Source organism: Synchiropus splendidus, chromosome 18 (genome assembly GCF_027744825.2).
Source record: "Synchiropus splendidus isolate RoL2022-P1 chromosome 18, RoL_Sspl_1.0, whole genome shotgun sequence".
Taxonomy (NCBI): Eukaryota; Metazoa; Chordata; class Actinopteri; order Syngnathiformes; family Callionymidae; genus Synchiropus; species Synchiropus splendidus.
Window position 1 is genome coordinate 4,932,804 of NC_071351.1, and position 20,942 is coordinate 4,953,745.

At 44.6% G+C, this 20,942-nt stretch overlaps 1 protein-coding gene across 1 annotated transcript in view; it reads right to left on the reverse strand.

Moving 5' to 3' along the window:
- cpne9 (copine family member IX) overlaps window positions 1-20,942 on the reverse strand; it is a 78,721-nt gene that overhangs the window by 44,694 nt on the left and 13,085 nt on the right. The window contains exons 3-6 of the mRNA XM_053849121.1: window positions 8,931-8,977; window positions 6,070-6,173; window positions 3,960-3,999; window positions 1,861-1,937 (exon numbers count right to left, since the gene is read on the reverse strand). Coding sequence (XP_053705096.1) covers window positions 1,861-1,937; window positions 3,960-3,999; window positions 6,070-6,173; window positions 8,931-8,977 — 268 coding nt within the window. The remainder of the gene's footprint in view (window positions 1-1,860; window positions 1,938-3,959; window positions 4,000-6,069; window positions 6,174-8,930; window positions 8,978-20,942) is intronic.

Here is a 20,942-nt window from a genome sequence, read left to right on the forward strand (position 1 = left end):
TTTGTGGCCCATTCATCACAGAGGAAGCCGCGAGAGTCGCTCAGACGTCTCGCGGTAGCAAACGCTTCACTTGTGTCGCTGGTCTCATTTCTCCTCAAGGTGATTCCATTAATGGTTTCGGTGGAAAAATGATGAATCATGTGACACTCGCAGGCAGGTGAAAGATGATGGTGAGTAATTGTGCCGGTTTTAAAAAGACCATTTCATTAAAAATAAAAGCACATCAATCTATACATGTCTTGTATTCTCCCTCTCGTTCCGCAGATTTGGCTTGAAGCGAGGAGGACGCCTGACTATCTTTGTGGGGACCTCTCATTGCCGTAACCCTTTCCCCAGCCTCTCCCCCTAAACCTAACCATCCACAACATGGCTCACCTGAACCAAACTGAAACCACATGAAAATAAGACACTTATTTCGACATCCTCCTTTGGACGGACAAGCAAAGGCATAAGGTCCTCACAAGTAGGTGTTTTGTCAAGTCACAAGTAAGATAACATTGCAACAACAACACACCCTCCCTTTACAAAATATATTCATGTACCACTATACGCCATTCAAACAGACAAAACGCCTCAGAACACAACACACACGAAAACACTTTGAACAGTAAAACGCAGCGACAGACAAATCACACACAGACACGATGAGATTTCCACGTGTGGTGTACACACCAAAACACACAGCTTGAAGAACACGCCACTGTTATAGAACCACACTTTATGCCAGGCGGCCTTCACAGAACACCTACAGATGAACCTGCATCAGATTTATTTATTTATTGTTTCATTCTGAAACACACATCGACACACACAGAAGACAGCTGAAGATATTCAAAACACAACCTGCATTTTTTCCCTACTTTTATGATGTGTTATGTGTTACTATGTTGTTAAGAATCTTCATATTTTTACTACACACTACTGATCATTTACACTTGTATCCACGGTTAGTGAAGTTCAAACTAAGCGCAACATGCCTCAAGCATGTAGCTTCCACTGAGCAAAGGAATAGACTGATGCGACAACAACGTTTCACGTTTGTCGTGTGACGGTGAAGTCTTGGACTCTCAGGGGCCACATAAATGAGCTGCTGGGCCAGAGTTGGCCCCCGGGCCTCGAGTATGGCACACCAAAAACAATCTACAGAAAATTCACGTCCACGAACAACAGCACCAAAACACACAACTAAAGACACACAATCCACACCTCTCTCCCTCAAACAGAAAGATATTCAACCCCTATACAGACACATTCACTGGTGACAGCAAACTGCACCCACCTGACCTCTGACCTCCAGACGCACACATCTCTGCAGGTCACAACATTTAATAAATGTGGATAGAAGACAAAGCAAAGAAGGTGATTCAGCTCTAGCTCCTTCCTCTGGCTTTGTTCTGGTGTCAGTACTGAGCCTAAAGTCTCACTTAAACATACGGCAATATAAAAGGCTCCAAACGGCCTTTCTGACTCCACAGCTTGCCTCTCCCATCTCAAACACCCTTATCTTCCGCAGCAGCGCTGCAATAGACGTCGCTGTGCTGTTTGTGTCGCCCTCACTTTTGCTATCGGAAGAGAAGAATAGAATCCTGGCTTCCAAATATCCCTGAGCCGATCACATGACCCAACATTGAAGCGGCACCCGCGCATAAGATGCTCTGCTGTACGCGCCACTCACATTGTCAAAGCCGAAACAAAGTGCTGCAGCCCGCACACATTTCATTGGGCAACTTTGTTCCAGCCATCCATCGATGGAGAACAAAGAAACGGACAGTTCTCGCGCAGATTATTCACCTTCATTAATTCCTTCTAGGATAAAAGGTTTGCTATTCAAATGAGATGAGAAAGTGTTGCAGGACTTACGAAAGAGTCTTCTCCAGGCGTCCTCCCGTCGAGCCGATGATTTCTCCAAGGGTACAGAAAGTCTGGCCCAAAAAGTCCTGCGGGACAGAAGAGCGGCTCAAGTGAGAGAAATAATTGCACGCCGGAGATAATGCAGGTTTGAATAAGAGGCCGCGCGATTATCATAAACTCAACCTGCTCGTGCTGCGACTCCTGCATGACACCAGACACCAGGCTGTGCTCAAAACTGACCCGCTGCCATCTGGGTCTGGAGCTCCAGAACTGTTTTTAAACACCACTTCACACAGGTCACCGAGGAGGGAGGACATTCAAACACCGAAGACTTCTCGGGTGGTTCATGAAAAGTTCAAAAGTTCTTTCTGCCGTTGGCAAGATTAATATCTAATGTTAGGGGTTTGTCTCGCGGTGAGTTTGCGAGGCTTCATGAAACTGCAGACCCATTTTCATAGGCCACTAGGTGGCACTCTCTGGTCTACAACCTGTGGATTTTAACAAGTTCAATTTTTTTTAACCGAGTGCCTCCGACTGAGCTCTGGAAATGAGGACACTGTTTCCATCTGAAAACCCATCATTCACCAGCCAATATTTTCCCCACTATTTTTTTAAAAAGTGGCCCATAAAAAAAAGATGAGGACATTCCACACGAATAACAACACAGCACAAACATGGAGGGTGTAATGGCCGCTCACACTTTGTTGTGTTACAATTTGACCAGTGAGGGCTGGTGGTTATTGAACTGTTGAGGCTTCATGAAACAGTGTCCTCATTTTCAGAGCTCAGTAGGTGGCGCTCTCAGTGTAAAAAGGGTGTGAGGTTTCATTGAAATGGTTGTTGAACTCCAAAGATTTTAGAGCTGAGAGTGCCATCTAGTGGGCTCTGAAAATGAAGCCTCAAATGCCATTCACTCGTGGTAGTTGTACTGTACTTTAAGCCTCGTGAGGTTGTACGCGCTACGGTTCATTGACGCAGACAAGGGAGTAAGTTGTACTTTAATTCTATGTGGGATAGTGGTTTACTCGATGGCCTCACAGCAAGAAGGTTCCAGGTTTGCAACCAGTGTTTGTACAGTATGTTCTCCCCGTGGGTTTTTTCCAGTTTGAAAATATACAGAGGTCAACTGAGTACTTTCTATCTTATGTGTGTGTGAGTGAAGTCCTCCAGAGGGTCGCCATTTTCAGAGCTCAGCTGGTGGCGCTCTCGGTTTAAAACTGATGTGAGGTTTCATTGAAATGGTGGTTGAAATCCAAAGAGTTTAGAGCGGAGAGCGCCACCTAGTGTGCTCTGAAAGTGACGGCGCCGTTTCATGAAGCCTCACCAGTTCATCACGTCCTGCTGAAGTTAGATCTGACTACAGTTTATTGTGGATGAGGCCTACTTGTGTTGGGGCCAGAGTGACAGCCATGGTTTTATGAGTAAAAGAGCAATAACACCACACAGAGTGTGTTTCTGAAGCAAGGGCCACGCAGAGCCACACAGTCGTGGCCCTCCACTGAAGTGCAGAGATGGAGCACTGAATTGCCTTGACAGGGTTTGAATATCCCGACGGATGGAGTGTTTTCCCAGTCCACTTTTTCACCAAACAACAGATTCGGCAGATATTCCAATCTGCCCACACACGTATAAAACATATGTCAATACAGGATGACGCAGCACAGTCCAAGTGGCGGGCAGCAGACAGAGGAGGATGAGTTGGCGTCGGAGCAGGTGTGGGCAAAGAGAATAGATGTGAAGTTACCATCTCAGACAAACACAACAAGCTGCTTTGAATTTACCTTCAGAGGGAAATGGCGACAAACAAAATGAGAGACAACAGGATGGGAGGGGGGTGGGGGGTCCAGGCAGGATGTGTGTCCTTCATGAAATGAGATGAAAGACAGAGAGAGAATTAAACAGACATACAGACGTGTGAGAGGAATGGAGCGCTTGACAGAAATGTAGCGCTGTCCGACTCACCTTCTGCTCTCCGTTTGATTGGTTAATTCAGGGGAGACAAACAACAAATGTCAATGACCGTCGGCTTATGAGTTCCCTTTGAATCTCTGAAGTCTCTGTAATATCTCGCCAGAGTTTTGTCCATTGATTTTGGGCGCGGGACTTACGTGTTTGGAAATGTTGCAGCTTCGAGAGTCCACGTTGTACCTGCAAGAAAAACAGGTCCAGATATTAAAGAGAAGATTTATGGCGGAGCTGAAAGGAAACATCGGCTCATGTTTTACTGTGTTATCACTGTTATACTAGGGTGGAATTCAAATGCACACACTTTAAAAGGCACCATACACGCATCATACACAGTATAAAATGTGTGGGTTCGAGGGGCAATGCCTCATAAAGGTGCCGTGCAGAGGCAGATGTGCAAAGGTCAAAAACAGAATAAACATTTAAAGCCATACGACAAGTGATTCTGACAGATACTTCTATCCAAAACACATAGTCATACAGACACAACGGACCTTCCTTGGGGGCTCAGGATGTTGAGGGAAGGTGCTATTGATGCCTCTATTACAGTTACAGTCCTTTCCCCTGAGTCAAAGAGCAAATACATCACTCCAATGAGGGACAGGTATTTGAAAAATATGGCAAGTGGTTTAGGAGTATGGGTGGTGTCAGAGGGTGGCTACCTTTGATCAAACCCAGTACTATTTTTTACTTTTAAGGGAAAAAACAACACTCAATAAAGTGACACGCAGTACCGGAGTCCAACACCGCTCCTTCTGTATGAGGCTTCATGAAACAGTGTCCTCATTTTTCAGAACTCAGGAGGTAAGTCTTCCAAAAATGCTCGTTCAAATCCACACATTTTGGAGCGGACAGCTCTCAAAATGAAGACACTGTTTCATGAAGCCTCATGAACCCGTCATTGACAGTCAGAGCCACCCCTGAAGGAGAAGCGCTTCAGCAGCTAACTGCCACTTCCTAAGCTAGTAGAATGATGGAGGGTCATGATTTGGGATTGTGAAAGCTTTGACGTTGCTATGCTTTCACTAAAGTTGTTTGTGAAACAAGAAAAGGGAATGACATTTTATGTACTTGGTTAGGATAATAATCCTGAAAATAAAGCTAAAAAAACATGAGAATGTATTAGCAATATGTGAGGCTCTGCCCTGGAACAGTCCTTGCACCCCAGGAACCTCGATTACTGGACAAGATGAGGTCCTTTTGGGATCTTTTTACTTCACTGCCAGGCCGTGCTGCTTCCACCCAACAGCCCTCACCAGTGGCTGGTAGCTCTCTTTGGGGAAACATAGCTCAATAACAGTTTGAGGCTCCAATAATTGATGGCAATATATTCTTCCATCCATCTATAATGATGTGGTTGGATCAATGGAGGAGTCCTTTGGGGGAATGTGACCCGTCCTTCCAATATCACGAGAAATACTGACAGCTTTTTACCAATTGGTTTTCCACCTGTTCTGGAACAAAATAGTCATTGAATCTGTAATATTTTATTGTTGGTCTGAATGCTTGTATTCAGAGTTGAGGTGAAACACCACTGAAAAGCAATGAATCACAGGCACTGGAAAAGCAAGTTTAACAATAAAAATGCGCCACAAACCTGAACCCATCAAGATGCAAATAAACCCTCTGTGAGGATGGTAAATAATGACCAAAGCAACCTTGAGCTATTCAGACATATGAGAAGTGGTTGTGCAAGGCCACACTTTTTTGATATCGTTCCTCGGCAGCCCATTCGTGGACTTGCCAAAAACATTTCAAGTGTTATTTGGGGACTCGGATGCCCACATGCTCTTATTCAACTGGCAGAGTTCAGCCCAGTGAAGCATCACAAAAAGCTTATTATAGGACGGATGAATACAAATAATGGGCCTTCAAAGCAGGTGCGATGCTCGAGCGGAGGGAAGAGACCACAGCGGGACGGTGTGATCACAGCTGTGTTGGGAAACTGTGCGACTCACAGGGGCAATAATGGCTCGACTTAAACAAAGCTACCGTGGCATGTTAGGGATGGACCCCGGCCATTGATCGGAGATAATAGCTGCGTGAGGTGCAGAGAACAGTGGTCAGGGAATATGGAGTCTAATTGAATCAATGGCCAAACCAAGAGACAGACAAGTGCTGAAGCAATGATAGAAATGCTCTTCACCTCAATGGATTCCTGCAGAGAGAGGACTCATTCAAATGGAAACTCCATCGACAGAGAGTGTCTCTATCGTAGCCTTCTGTGGACATGAATATGAATGTCTTGCTTACACATCGAAGCGTAGATTTTGTTTCTCCTCGAAGAAGAAATCCAAGACGAATTTCCTGACAAAGTCGGGATTGCGAGTGTTATCGATCACCTCGGTCCGGCCGAACTGCGGGAAGGGACAGAAATAATTGGTTAAACGTTCCGATAAGCGCGATGACTTGCTCAAGTTCACATTCGCATCGTGACTCGGAGCTCTTCAAATAAAGTCTGAATGGTCATCCCCAGGTCTCAGGAGAAATAAGAATGCAGCTTTAACTCTGGCGGGTCCCAGGCTCTTTCCTGCACACGGTCCCCATCGCAGCAGCCCTCCGCGGTCACGCAACACTTCCATCTTCCTGACAATCACAGCGGTAATCCCCCCGGTGGACTCCCAGCTTCGCCTCCATGGCCCGGCCCGACACCACCATGTAATGAGCTATTGATCTTGGCGTTGCCTCGCCGCCGCCTCAATACCTCGACTGGTGTTTTCAGTGCCCCGCTCACATAAGCAGCGCGATCAGCCGTGTCCCATGCCTATCTGTAACCAGGGTCTCAACCAGGGTATAGCCCCTCTAATGATGCTGCCTGTTCTGACCCTGGAAAAGAAGGAAAAAAAAAGGTACATCCCTCAGGCAGCGCTGGTTGGTAGCCAGAGGGCATGTAGCTCAAAATCTCACATGGAGCGTGTTTTTCTCCTTAAAGCCTGAAGCATGAAATTGTTTAAAGCGGTTTTACCAAACAACTAATTCCTTTCAGGGTTTCTGGAAGGACGACAGACAGAGAAACGTTGAAGTCGGAGGGAAAGTTTCGAGATGTACTGAGTTGGAGACAATAAAAACACAACTTCTCTCTGTCTTTTCATTTGTCCGGCCGGGTGCGCGACGCGAGTTCCCCGAGCAGCAGACTTCAGTCATTGTGAGGTTTGTTTTTCTGTGAAAACCTCCATGTTGCGTTTTGTTATCTGTTTGTTCCGGTTTCATCTTTAAAAAGAGACCATGTTTCTGAAAGTGCGGCGGCTCCAACATGAGCCGTGACCACGCAGCAGAAACCCTGCCTCACATCCAATGTATTAATATTCCAAGCAGGGCTACACTGGACTATATAGTTCCCCTCATGCTCAGTAACCCCAGAACAGTCCGGCGGAACAAGCCTTCGCTGCTGCTGACGTCAAGTGCCTGTGATATCTCATGGCACTCCACACCTACAAGGTAAGTGGGAGAGCTGCCGGTTGTGGGATACTTGAACACAGGCACAACGCCAAACTCACAAATGGAGAGTTCGCAGAATAGGATGCACAAGGTTTGGTTCCTGAAGACTTCATCTTTTATCCACATGACTTATTGGGTTCTGAATGATTTGTCAAGCCAAAGTCCTTGGACTGGTTTGAACCATCAATAACAATAATAACATTTCTAAAGGTCTCAACACACGGGGGATTGTCAGAAGAGGTAATCTTAAGAACAATATGAAACTCAAACAAGGGATTCATTGTGGTGCCACGACTGCACAACTGTTGGAGCAGCATGTTTACTCCCCAGATTATACAGACATCCATCTCTGTTTTGGCCTGCGAGTTTAAACCCAAACATGGGGGATAATTCAGGTGAGGCGATCAATGCTGAGCAAGCCTTCGCTTATTTATCAGCCTGGTGCACAAAATGAAGTGGGCGGGTGCTGTTGTCACCTTGAAAACAAAATATTACAGCAGCATTCTTGGACTAATAACAGTGTCAACTCTTTGCACCGGCCCTGGCAGGTGAGCCCTTTGCTCTTATGTTTGAAGATGTAGCTCATGAATTTATTCCAGGCTGAAAAAAGAAATGTTTACACCCTGAGATGACACATATCCATGCCTCTTGCTTAGCTTGGTCATGACTAAAACCTGGTTTCGTTCTACTATTACTTAGCTGAGAGGATGTATTTATATTATTGACATACATATATACACATCCATCCATCCATCTATCTATCTATATATATATTTTTTCAGATAGACAATTCAATATTGAGTGGGATGCTGTACCTCAGGAAACCTGCCCCTGTTTATACAACAAATAAAATATAAAACAAATATCAAAAATAATAAATAAAAATATATAATAATGCACAGGCTTTTTTCCAGGAACATATTTGAATTTTCAGTGGGACACAGCACCGTAGAAACCTTGTCACTGTTTGTAAAATAAATAAATCAATAAAACACACTCCATCTGCGCCGCACAAAACACATGGGAAATGACTTTCATTCGATGCAAGTCTTTTCTTACACGATAGCAAATTATATTTTACTCATTGACACAGTCTATAAAGCTATGAATTACTTCTTGTGACGTCACGTTTTGAGCTCACTTTACTAATACTACGCTGAATATGTAAGGGCCAGTTTCTGGTGAGAGATCGACTCTGTCTCCGCCACTTTTGCACTTTAAAGAGAGAGAGAGGGAGCAGCCCTGAGAAACATGGAGGTGAATATTTGATGCGATATCGCTCCTTTACTTCTCTCCCGGCGACGAGTGATCGTACAAATCCCTCCACTGACATCATCGACGGGGGTCACGCAATCCTTTTCAATTTTTCATCCTCATATACCTGCGGCGCTCATTTGGCAGCTCGGGTCAGCCACACAAAACCTTCGCTTTCTCACCCGCTTCCATTTCACATGGCAGCAACACTTGTGTGGGCACGTAAAAGACGACGACACTTTCAATTTTCTACACTCCCAGAGGAGAACTGCCCCGGGGCTGCTTCGTAACAAGCCCATCACCCACATCAAAGACAGCAGTAGAAGTTAATATTTATTAAATGAAATTCATCACAATACTAATGTCAGCCAGAGCTGGGCATGAATATTGATGATGCCGGAGAAAAGGGAGGCTGGACTCACCTCCCGCCACTCTTTGGTCCCCACTGCTTGCAAATACAGGACGACCACTGCAAGGACGGAAGGAAAGAGTCAGTCATGCAACACAGTTTACAAAACAAAAAAAACAACCGTGACTCACTGAGACGCACTGCATTTACCCCGTAGGACCCAATATCTTGACTAGATTTTTACATTCCACAATGGCTCCTGAAGTTTAACCAAACAGTGCATCAAATGAAGAAATACATTTCAGACAGCGTTTCTAAAAACTTCAGAGGAGGTCCAACATGAGCTATTACATGTAATAAAAGAGCTCTCAGCCACCCGCCTCTCAGAGTGAACCCTGCTGCTAAACCTATAGAATCCATAATTGCTATACTCTTGAGAGTTGTTCTGAATAAGGTGACGGGGGGGTGCTGTCAAACCAAAACACAAAGGCTGCTGGATTTAAAATTGCATTTCCCACATAAGAAAAAAGAAGAAAAAATACATACTATAAATTAGAGGCCTCTAACCAATGCCTCCTTTTTAAATGTTGGATTATTAAAGAAATTCATTCCGAAGATTTGCTTCAGGCATCAAACTGAGACTGATACCTTAAATTGTGTAGTTGAAATCTCTTTATCTGGAGACAAACACCTGGAGTGTGGGCTTCATTTTACTACTTGCAAAAAGCCATTTGTCTGTTGGGACCTGCGTTGAGAACGGACCAAGCTCGAGGCAGTTACTGTGCAAACCAAACACACACGTGCATGGGGGAAAACGCCAACACAGTAGAAGTGCACTGGCTGTCAGGTCTGGTCCACAGGCGGGAGCATCTTGACTTTTGGACCATAACTATCGCTCGACTGCGTCTCAGAACGACAATGATGGAACCCACATTTACACCCTAATGAGCCATTAAGAGAGTAAAGATCGCCGAGAAAGGAGCAGAAAACCGTCGGGTATTGGATTTTGACAGCAAACAATGGGTTTTTCTTCTCAGCTGGATTGTTAGCTCGAGGGGGCAAAGGCATTGTTTCAGTGGTAATTTCAGCTCATTAAATAAACCAAAGAATCGGAGGGAAATTCAGACGCAGCTCCGGAGAGCGAGAGGGAAAAGAGGCAGAGATAAATGTGACTCTCTTTATCAGCAATCCAAGTCAGGAGGCCTTGATGTTCCCCGGAGGATGCAGAGCGACGGCAGCGCGGAGCCATATCAGACTCATCCTCATCGCCGTCGACAGAAGAAGCTGACCGATGATCTGCTTCATTGAAAGTGACGGCTAAAGGAAATGGCTCATTTGGTTTGGTACCCAGCATCGAGCTTTCAACGCAGCCCCAATAATGCCAGGCCCTGCTTCAGAAGTACTGAACTACCTTCGACTGCCCCACTCCAGCTGGGCGCCTGCGAGTGCTACATTTTGGGGGAGAGCAGCTGATCACGCACCAAACCTCGAGAGTTTAATAGCCTGCAGTGCTCAATAACACCAGTGAAATGACTGTGGAACTCTCAACTTGGCTCTAGAATAGCAGAAACAGACATGTTGATGCTGATGTTTGCGGATGATATAGTGAGAGAAAGCAGAATGAAAGCCAACAGAAACAGGGCAGAATATGTGTCAAACTAGAGCAGTGATTCTCAATTATTTTCTGTAGCGCCCCTCCTCCAGGAAGTAAAAGTTCCACGCCTCCCAACTCACCGCCGCATCTGTAAATAGTATTGTCAGTAAAATTCACCTCCGCATAATACTGCATCCTTGTTAACATCAAAGAAAAGACAGCAATATAAATCCACCTACAATAAAGAATAACTTTATTGACATTGCTTTTGTCTGCAACAGAAAAGACTTAAAGTGCATCAGTAGTTCCCTGAGGTCAAATGCGCTCCACTCCCCACTATTTGAGAAGGACTGTAAATGTATTTTTATGTTGCTCGATCTCCTTTTCTTTTGATAATTCTAAAGACTGTTTTCAATATGCCAGTTCATAAAACACTGTTTAAAACTGTGGAAGCAACAATTATTTAGTCAGTTTGACATTACAAATAAATGCAGATGAAATTCATAAAATTATACAAACAATACATAAAGAAAATAAAGAAAAAATGCAGAAAAACTAAGATAAAATTAAGTAACTGTAATAATACAAGTTTTTGTGGAAGTACTTTTGCGGAAATCATGACCATAATTATGATAAAAAAAAACACATTAATCTTCTCCATATTTCTTTTATTTACTATCCCAAATTCTGGGTTGTTTTGAGGTTAAACTTTTTATCCAAGCACAACGCAGCTAGCTTGCGTTGCCAGGCCTTCAGAACCACTTCATGTGAGAACACTGCTAAATACTCAAGGCGACAAAAAATGCCTGTCTCTTTACTGTGTCCACTTTCCACCTACGTCTTTGAGTATAATGTAAAGCGACAGAGTGTGGTTTTAGATTCAAGTGAGCGATGCAAAGTAGGAGATGCTTAGGTCTCTGAGGCAAAGGTCCTGTCCTCTGGGGATTCCTCGATGACTGGCTCATGGATTTACAATGAAGAGAAATACGATCGGAGCCGCCCGCTGTATGGATGATAAAGAGGAGGTGAGGGGGCGTTATAGCTGAAAGACAAGGAAAGGAAGTGAAGGAAAATAAAAAGGTAATGAAATGGTGTAGTGGTGAAAAGGGGATTACAATCGGGCGGAAGGAATTTACACTCATGTTCGCCCCGAATGAGATGCTGTGTACAGCGGAGGTTGTTTGTGAAGACAGCGGCACCTTGCAGGAGTTGCGAAGCAGATGAAACCTGGGTCAGTTTTTCAACAATATTCGCAGCACCCTCACTCCCACGGCGCAGTATGGGAAGAAGAGTGTTGCGTCCTATGCTGACGCTCAAGGCAGCCTACAGAGTCTCATGTTGACGCGTTCGAAGGATCTGTCCAGCTTCCACGGTGTGGGACATGCAACGCTGAGGGCAGCCAATACAGGAGGCAGAAGTCCACTTTCCCAACGTCAACATATTAGGCTGTGAGTGAGTTGATATTCGAGGTAGGCTGACAAGATTTGTACTTCTTTTCCACTGGAGAGCTGAATTTTATATTTTTTAAATCCCTACCTCAGCTCCACTCTGAGTTCCTCTAAAAAAAAAAAAGTGAGTTTGAGATCGATTCTTTTTATTCAGCGTCATAACCGACAGCTCAGGACCACAGTGAGAGTGGGAACATACTGTACTGTCGATCAGCAGGGGAGTACAGCACACTGACTGCAGTACATTAAAAGCTGCCCCAGTATGTCAGCGAAACATTCATATACCTATATTTACATTTCATTGCAACACGGTTGAGAGTACTATTAATACTGAAACTAACAGCTTTGGTGCAGATCACGGTTGGCCTCCAAGTTAGTGAAACTCTCTTGAACTGGTCTGAACATTTTTCAAGTCGGCCATGGCCATTTGGTCCAGACAAATGAGACGCTGTCGCGCCCCCAGCACAGAGAGTGTCTGGCCATTATAAACGCTGGCTTGGATGTTAAGAAACTGGCGAATACGGGAGACGTTCGGAAAGTGACAGGCTCTTTCTGTTTGAAAGCATTTTATTATTGTACTGCTACACTACAAGAAGCACCACAAACAAAGCAGAAGAAATGTTCTGCTCTTGAAAAGGCAAAGTTCAATACGAATGTGATGAAAAATGTCCGGAATGTCAGTCGTGGCTCTCAGTGATCATCGGAAAATAGACTATTTTCCCAGCACCTATAGACAATGGAAGAAGAAAATCCGACCCTTGATCTTAAAGCACTGATTGACAGGCTACGCCATTTTCAGAAGGAGACATCAGTGGCGAGAAAATGAGGTGGTGTCAAAGAGGATTCCTCCAGAAGAGAAGGGGGTATTTAAAGGGATAAGCTGTCTGAAATTCCCGACAGACACATCTGGCACAGCCATCCAGGTGAGGCAGAAGCCGACCCCATCCTGGGTAATTGATAGATCTACTGCCAGGAGTGAAGGATAAGGTGAGATAGTCCAGATACACTGGGAGCAGATTCCACAGCCTCAGTTGTAAAATGATGACAAACGGCTCAGCTGGGCGCAAACTGTGTGGTGATTTAGCTGCTGCAGGCAACCTCTTCTCTGAAGAACCAGCTTTTTTTTTTTGCAGCCAAAGTCCCAGAGGGGCTTGGTTTTCAAAGAGCTGGCCAATGCCCTGACAGCGGTGAATCTCAAAGGGAGGGTGAACACCACCGCATGCAAAATTGACGCCGTCCCATGAGGAGAGTGGAGAAAAGCAACTCCATAATACAATGTTGGCAGTGGAACTGAGAAGGCAGAGGGAATGGAGTAGAAGTGTGGAACAAACAGCATCTCATTTTGAGCCGCTCTCAGATGAGACGTTCAAGAGCAGCTCCAGCGGCTCCTGGTTGAGGCTTCAGCTGCCAACGTTTCATATTAGAGGCTTTTAGAACATCAGAGCATCAAGAACTTGACAGTACTTGACCTATTGATGATAACAAACCTGGGTTGACAAACTGACTACACTACATCGCAAATGTCCTTCTGCAAATGGCTTCACAAGTCGTAATGTTTCAGCGGCTAAGCATAAGTCTTTATTCCGCTCAACCCTGGTCTGTTTACAGTCAGGAGACCGACGCCATTTGAGGTTGAACTGTTTGCAAGTTTGCAAACATGGATGACGGGAACGAGTCGGCGGACAACCACTTTCCCAGCTGCCTCTTAAAAACAACTGACCAGTAGAGTCTTCATTACTCTCTTCACAATAACAAGCAGAATGTAATCTGCGGATGTTTAAGGTGTCGCCATCCATGAAATAGGTTTCCGACTGAGGCGATCAATGGACGGTGGTCAAGATCCTCCTTCACTTTTAATGTGTAGGGGAGACCAAGAGATCTTGGACTCTTTGAGACAGGATCTCACTCCTTTTGTTTAGCACGTCGGTCACGATTGATCGATTGAGTCGGTGAATTCTGAGGCGATCATCCGTCTCTTTCGAAGACGACATCGGTGACAGTGGTGGGACACGAGGACAATGTTATGGATATCTACATGTACTGACAGAGGACAGTAGATCCTTTGGTGTCTCCATTTCTCTGAACAATAATTCAAATAAATAAATAATTCATGGGGTGGGCAGGGGTTTGTGACACTGCAAACTGCAGAATAGTGTTGAAAGTAAAGGTAGGTGACGTGATACAGTAGCGAGAGTAAGTTGAAAGTAAAGACCACTTTTGCTGAAATAGATTACAGTTTTTGAGGAGACCTTTCCTGAGACGTTTTATAGGTTGCAATAAAAACGTGTTTTAGCTTAATGCGATGAAGGACGTGAGGAAGACGCAACCAACAACAACACCTCGTCTATGACCTTGGTCCGATCTCCCCGTCTTTCTTAATAAATCCTCACACCGTTTTCCTAAAAACCAATCTCCGTCCTTCCTCCTCAAGCAGCGCACTTCAAATATATTCACAGAAAAGTACTCCTGCAGAGGTAAACAGCCTGTTTGTATCAATGAAATGCTGTTCAACAACTGGTCTGCACAGCAGTGCAGCAATGAGCTGCTGCACATGTTGACAACAATGCAACGGTATTTTGTTCTTCATCCCAAGTTCTTTAACATTATGACCATGTTGGAGCTCAGTGCAGAGCTCAAACCTTTGAGGCTGCATCACCATTATGACAGTTGTAGATCCAAACCAAATGCCTGGTATATATCCTCCAATGCACTTGATAAAAACAGTAATGAATAGAATCAACATGACCAAGTCTGACCGGCTGTAAAACGGCCATTTTGCCTGTTTAAGTGTCACCCCTCAGAGATTGGACCGATCTCTCCATGAGTCACCCCCACTTCCTTTCAGACCTCTCTTCACATCATGAAAATCTCCGGCCTACACACATGGCGGAGCTTTCAGCGCTGACCCTGGCAGATGTTCTTGACCAAATCAGAGACAAATGGATGCTTTCAAAATGAACCTCTGAAGCACTACTTTCACCGTTTTCCCCATGGACCCGGGCATTCATCGCACAATCCATTCAAACTCAACCTTCGATGAATACAAAGGGAGCTGAATGTAAAACTTCAGGTTTGAATTGAGGTGAGAGTTGCACAAAGGTTTGATTTTTTTTTAGAAATTCACTTTTTGGGTTGCTATGGGTTACGTTACACTAAAGGACCAGTCATGCTCCACGTTACAGACGGATCCGTGCGGAGCCTTCACTCCGTGCACTGCATTCACTTCCTCCGTATTTCTGCACGTTCCCACAAAGCTTGCGGATACAGGCCACGCAGAGCAGTACCACCAGAAACCATGGGGGGGAGTGTTGCTGTCGCTAGGTAGCTCTAATGAGACAGAAGAGGACATAACAATAGCGGAAGTTCTCCGTCCTCCAGTCACGATATATTTTTACCTCCTACAACGCTGCCTCCGTTTCCTCTTTTGTGCAAGAGCTTCATGGTCAATACCTCTTCCACAGTCGCCATGTTGGTTTTGGAATATGGTATTTTGACTGTGGGCTGCTCCTCCTGGTGGATATACTGGTGAACAGCAATATCAATGTAAAAAGCCCTTGGAGTATCAGTAACCAGCTCCAGGATGCTTTGTGATGCGCTAACACTGGAGAAAACTCTAAAAGATGGAAGACAGTAACAGGTCCCCTTTAAAGCATATGGTTTTATCGACTTAACTTTGCATATTGTTGTCCAGATTTCCTGCTTACTTCGGGATTTGCAGACACATATTTCAACCACGTTCATGTTGATGCAAGTGTGTGTATTATTCAATTATTATGACTAGATTATCTCTTGGATGCATTTTTTTTTGTGTAGAAAAGAAGACGGAAACGACACAAATGAAAATTTTATAGGTCAGATGCGCTGCTGTAGCGCATCATTAACACCTACCTGCTGTTGAGTCAGACTCCTTAAAGCGAAAACACCTAAGCTCGGTCATGAATACGAGTTATAGACCTGAGTCTGTGTATTCCCCCCAGAGACACGAGGCAGCATAATGATCTGAATGGGAAATTGGCTGCAATTACTTTAAAACACTCAAACGCAGGCCGGGAGCCGGGAGAGAGAGTCTCTCCCAAACCTTCTAATGGACCGAGACACCCATGCATGTCGATAAAAACTGTCAGCACTCCACACAGAAGTGATGTTACATAAGAGAAGTGGGCTGCTTCATATGGAAGCCTGATGGCAAGTTTCAAAGGTGGCGGATGGAAATAAAAAGGCGAGCGTTCACCTCCGTGGCGGCGCCAGGAGGAAACATCAAAACAGCCCAACGAAGATCTGCTTAATTGGTGAAATGGTAGCTCCAGCTCCAGCTCCAGCGCGTCACCGAGATGAAGCCATTTGTCAAAGTCGAGTCGCCTTGAAGAACAGGCACGTCATTTTGGAGACAAAAGCTGCTGTCACAATGCGACGAGGAGGATCTCTCATGAATTTCTAGACTTTCATCTGCCTTCAAATGAATATGTAATGAAGATAAAATGTCCTTCAATCAAACTCGCCAGCTCCTATGATTCCCTCCTGCCGATTAAATGAGAGGAATTTGGCTTGCATTAAGGCCGTGTCTCTCTCCAAGGGCGGAGCAGTCGAGGTCACGCATGCCTGGAATATGTTACAGCTCCAAGTGAGCGTGCTGTGTGTTGATACTGGCGCTCCGTCGACAACAAACATGCCGCCGGTTCTCGGCTTGATGGGTTTGTTTTATAGCAGCTGAGGGGGTTCTTTGTCATATGGAGGATGATAGCATCATTCCAGGAGTGCAACCAAATAACCGGTTTCAGTCTCAAAATGGTCTGGACACATGTAGAGGAGTGTGAAGGAAGGACGATGGGGTTCATGGATGTGATGATGCAGAGATGGAGCTGGCTGACTTGCTGTAGCCATAAATATTCGCCACATCATAGGTCAATTTAACTGAAGAAATAAGACTTTAGGTTGTGTTCATATAAACGGTTGGTTTGTTCATCTCTAAAACTGGGGAAACATTGGCAAGACAGTTGGTTTTTGACAGAAAAAATATTTCATATTTCATTGCAACTTGGAAACATTCATTAAACTGTAAAGCAGCAAGACTTTTTTCTTCTCACTAGAGATAAATAAAGCAGTTTGACTGTGAAAATAATTCATTAATTTGTTCCATATTCAGATGTCCCCAGTTCACTCCTGCTAGAGAACGCCACATCAATAATAGAACAACAATAAAATCTCAGTTCCACTGTCAAATGCCATTTATTAAGCCGGGAATAATAATTCAAAGGTTCCCCTGAACACGCGCTTCCACGTCTCACACATCAGATGTTTTACATAACTCATGCACGTGTGCTGTCAGCTGGCTCAGCTGTAGCACTGCATCTTTCACCCAACAGTCAAAATTCATTTAACTCATTACAGCTGGAACCGGAGTAGCAAAAATTGGCTGCTAAATTTAGACGCCAAACTAGGTTCTGCTCGCATGTTTGCAGTGGAAACTGGTGGAGTTTGACAGCTGTCGAGAACAAACATGCCGTTGCCTCATGTTCTTGACCATTTCTTTTGTTTTAGATGTGTTTATTAGTGTGTAATTCACCTAATGGACAGTCACTACCTCAGAGCTGTGTGAACTTCTGGGGGCTCACTTTTAAACAACTCTCATCCCTAACTGACATGGAACGTGGAGAAGGAATGGCTCTACTCTCAGGGTCTCCTCGTCGGAGCTGTGGATGTTGCCTGTGAGAAGAAGCTGCTGCTGCCCCCGCGACCTGGCAACAGATCTGCAGATGAGGATGGATGGATGGAAGCTAAAACTTTCAGAGTTTAATACACAAGTATACGTGCAGTTATTGGTCTGAGAATTGTCAAAATGTTCCTTTTTTTTTTTAAGCAAAGATGCGTCTACACACGTTTTTGAAGTGCCACTCACAGTAAAAGATTCAACTGTTTGTTTTTATTTTATTGGTCGAGTTTCCGTTGTCCTTTCTTCATGCTCCCTGGGGATCAATCTGTCGATTTTCCCGATCGATTGTTGAGCTTTAAGATCGTCTCGTTCAGACAGTTAATCTCTACTTTCTCTCTTGTGGATATTGTTTTTGGCAGTCATTTTTATGTCTCGTGCGTATTTTGTTGCAGCATTTTTTCCTGAGCGTGTTTCGCCCTCCGCATGTCTTTTGATCCAACTGTCAGAGCGTCAGGGTTCTTTGGACCATTTGAAGCTGGAGGACGCCATAGTTTATTTCGGACAAGTGCAAGTGCCACACAAAACCTTGCGTACAGTAATTGGCCCTGGTTGTTTCCCTTGTTTTGGAGAAGGTCTAAGCGTATTGAGTTTGAAGGGATGGAAGCAGATAAAGAGACAACAGTGTCTCCGTCAGAGTTGGCTGATGTAGCAGGAGACCGAGGAAGAATTGAGGCCCAGATGAAACCGTCAGCCCCAAGGCTGTGCTTTCTATAAGCTGCTCAGTATAAAGGAATGAATGGACCCTGTGGTTGTTGTATAGCTGTTTGCATGTCTAAATGAGTCAGCATCCCAACTGCTAAGTTCATTTCAAATACACTCTGGAACACAAAGCAAAGTGGAGGGCGACAGCCTTCAATCCAAGAAGCAGACAAAGAAGAATTAGCTGAGCTCCTTGGATTGAATTGGATTTCTATCAGTATTGGCAGGATTCAGAGATGATGAAAGGAGACGGAGACGTTGGACATCACCACGAACGCCAAGGACACTGTGGCTCCATCTTCTTGTTGCTGTAAAGCACATGCTGGTAGGTGATGGGATCTAAAGCTTCAAAGGACACAAGTCATACCCTGGACTTTTCAACTCCGGTGGTGTTGCCCACGCCTGGAGGATGTGCATTAACTCAGACGGCAGGCAGTTTAATGGTAGCGCACACAAAGACAAATTGAATTTAAACAATGCCCCAAGGACAAAGTCTGAGTCACCAACAAATAAGATGAGAGGACTCGAGAGAGACTTGGTATGCCGACACATTCCTCCACGCAGCCTCGCAACACTCATAAACATGGTCACCGAATGAATCCTCAGTTTCCTCATCACAGCATGGAGCGAGAGTCACGTCAGCACCAGGGTTTGGACGACAGCCTGAATGCTTTAGCTCAATAACAGCGAATCCAACGGTTCATCAAGTGGAAAACACCATCAAAGCGGAGAAACTGTGCCCAACCCGCCGTCACCTGCTGACAAGAGCTATCTGTTTTTGATATCATCTACGCTGTTGTTCCCATTCTGTAGCTCTGACACAACGTGACTTTGATCCCCTGAAACACACTGGCACAGAAGCCTGAGGGATCTGTTGCAGGCTTTCAGGCCACAATCCTCAGACACTCACACGCGCCAACGCAGAGGTGGGTAATTACACTTCCAAGACGATGCTCAGGGACCGTCTTGCCGTGCACTGCACACGTCACTGAACCCATTCATATACTTAGTTTAAATGATCAAAATAATAAATAACTACACAATAGTGTAGATACATGTATTTAACATAATAACTAAGTAATAACTGACTATGCACAAGCTCCTCATACATCCACAATGGGATTTTCTTTTGGTTGCCTTTTATCTCTTCCTTTATCTAAATAATTCAATACCTTTTTAGCATTTGAAATATGATTGGCAGCAATGAGCTCAATAGGACAGCAGGTGGCAGCAGTGCGACCCTTTCACCCGTTTCACTCGGCACAGTCAAACACATGAGTTAAATCATTCGCTGTGCAAATTCCATGCGGGGATTGAGAGGGAAACCTGACACTGAAACAATTGAGGCCGATATGTTTTTTTTTATTTCCCTCCCCCGAGTCAGTCACTCCATGTGACTGGAAACAAATGAGCCAATAATTCTTTTAAGCGCTGTAAACCAGCCCCGGAGCACCGCGTTATGTTTCATCATTCGGAGAAAATGTACAAAAATATTGTTGTTCAATGGCGTCGCCATCGCTACACATGAGCCACAGCCATCTGCGAGCAATAAGGAGCCTGTTAACATCGTCCTTTAAACAACAGCAGTCGCTTGAGAAGTAAATCAAATTACAGCATCAATTCCTTTGTTTACATTTTGAAAACAGGCAGCTGCAAATTTATAGCGACCTGAGGCAACAACAGGAAGCTAAACTGCAATACTTCTCGAGTGTCAAACTCTCAGTCAAGCCAGTCCTAACACAAGCTCGTACCAGCTGGGAGTTAGAGATGTGGCGTTCAGGATTCGCAGGTGCGAGCTGTTTGTTTACAAGCCATTCTCCCATGCTGCCTTCACCGGTCGCCACCTCTGAGCCACTGAAAGTCTGCGCCACATTAATATAAGAGCAATCCACAGACCACGTGCTTTCTTTAATGGAGAATGCGACAAGAGGCTTCTCACAACTCAGTGATGATGCTGTGATGGTGAAAAGCCCATGTGAAAATACAGTATATATGATGAAAGTGTTGAGCGTCTGGTGTCACCCTGCAATGACATTTTACTCTCACTTCAACACTTTTATCTGCTGTTTGCACTGGATATTGATATAGCGGCGAATCTGATCTATCTCTAGGAAAAGGGTAACTTTCATGGCGGATGAATACATAACACTAAAGAGAATGGCTCCTTTTTTTTACTATTTTGAAGCCAAAAAATCTCTCTAAAGCTAGAGTCAATAAATCCCTTCTCTGCTTGCAGTCGTGCTTGAGGATAAAGGAACTCAGACGAAGAAATCGGCGCCGTGCTGAAAACCAGTCGCAGTCTAGTCAGTCTAGCACCACACAAGTCCTGATGTGTCAGTCAATCCCTCCACTGGAGAGCAACAACTGGCTGCCAATATGAAGCCTAAGCCTTTCATTCATCCCGTCACTCGACATGCGTCAGATCATTCAAGGTTTTTAACCTTTATATTTCACCACTTATGTTAGCAAACCCCACGCCATTAACATGAATCATTACATGCAGTTAAAGCGCAGCCTTCAAAAGTCTGAGCCATGTCACTCATTTCCACATTGAAATGGAAAAATAAAAAAATAAGATTTTTTTTTGGTGTCGATGCTCTAAAAAAAACTATATACAGTGGTGCCTCGGTTTTC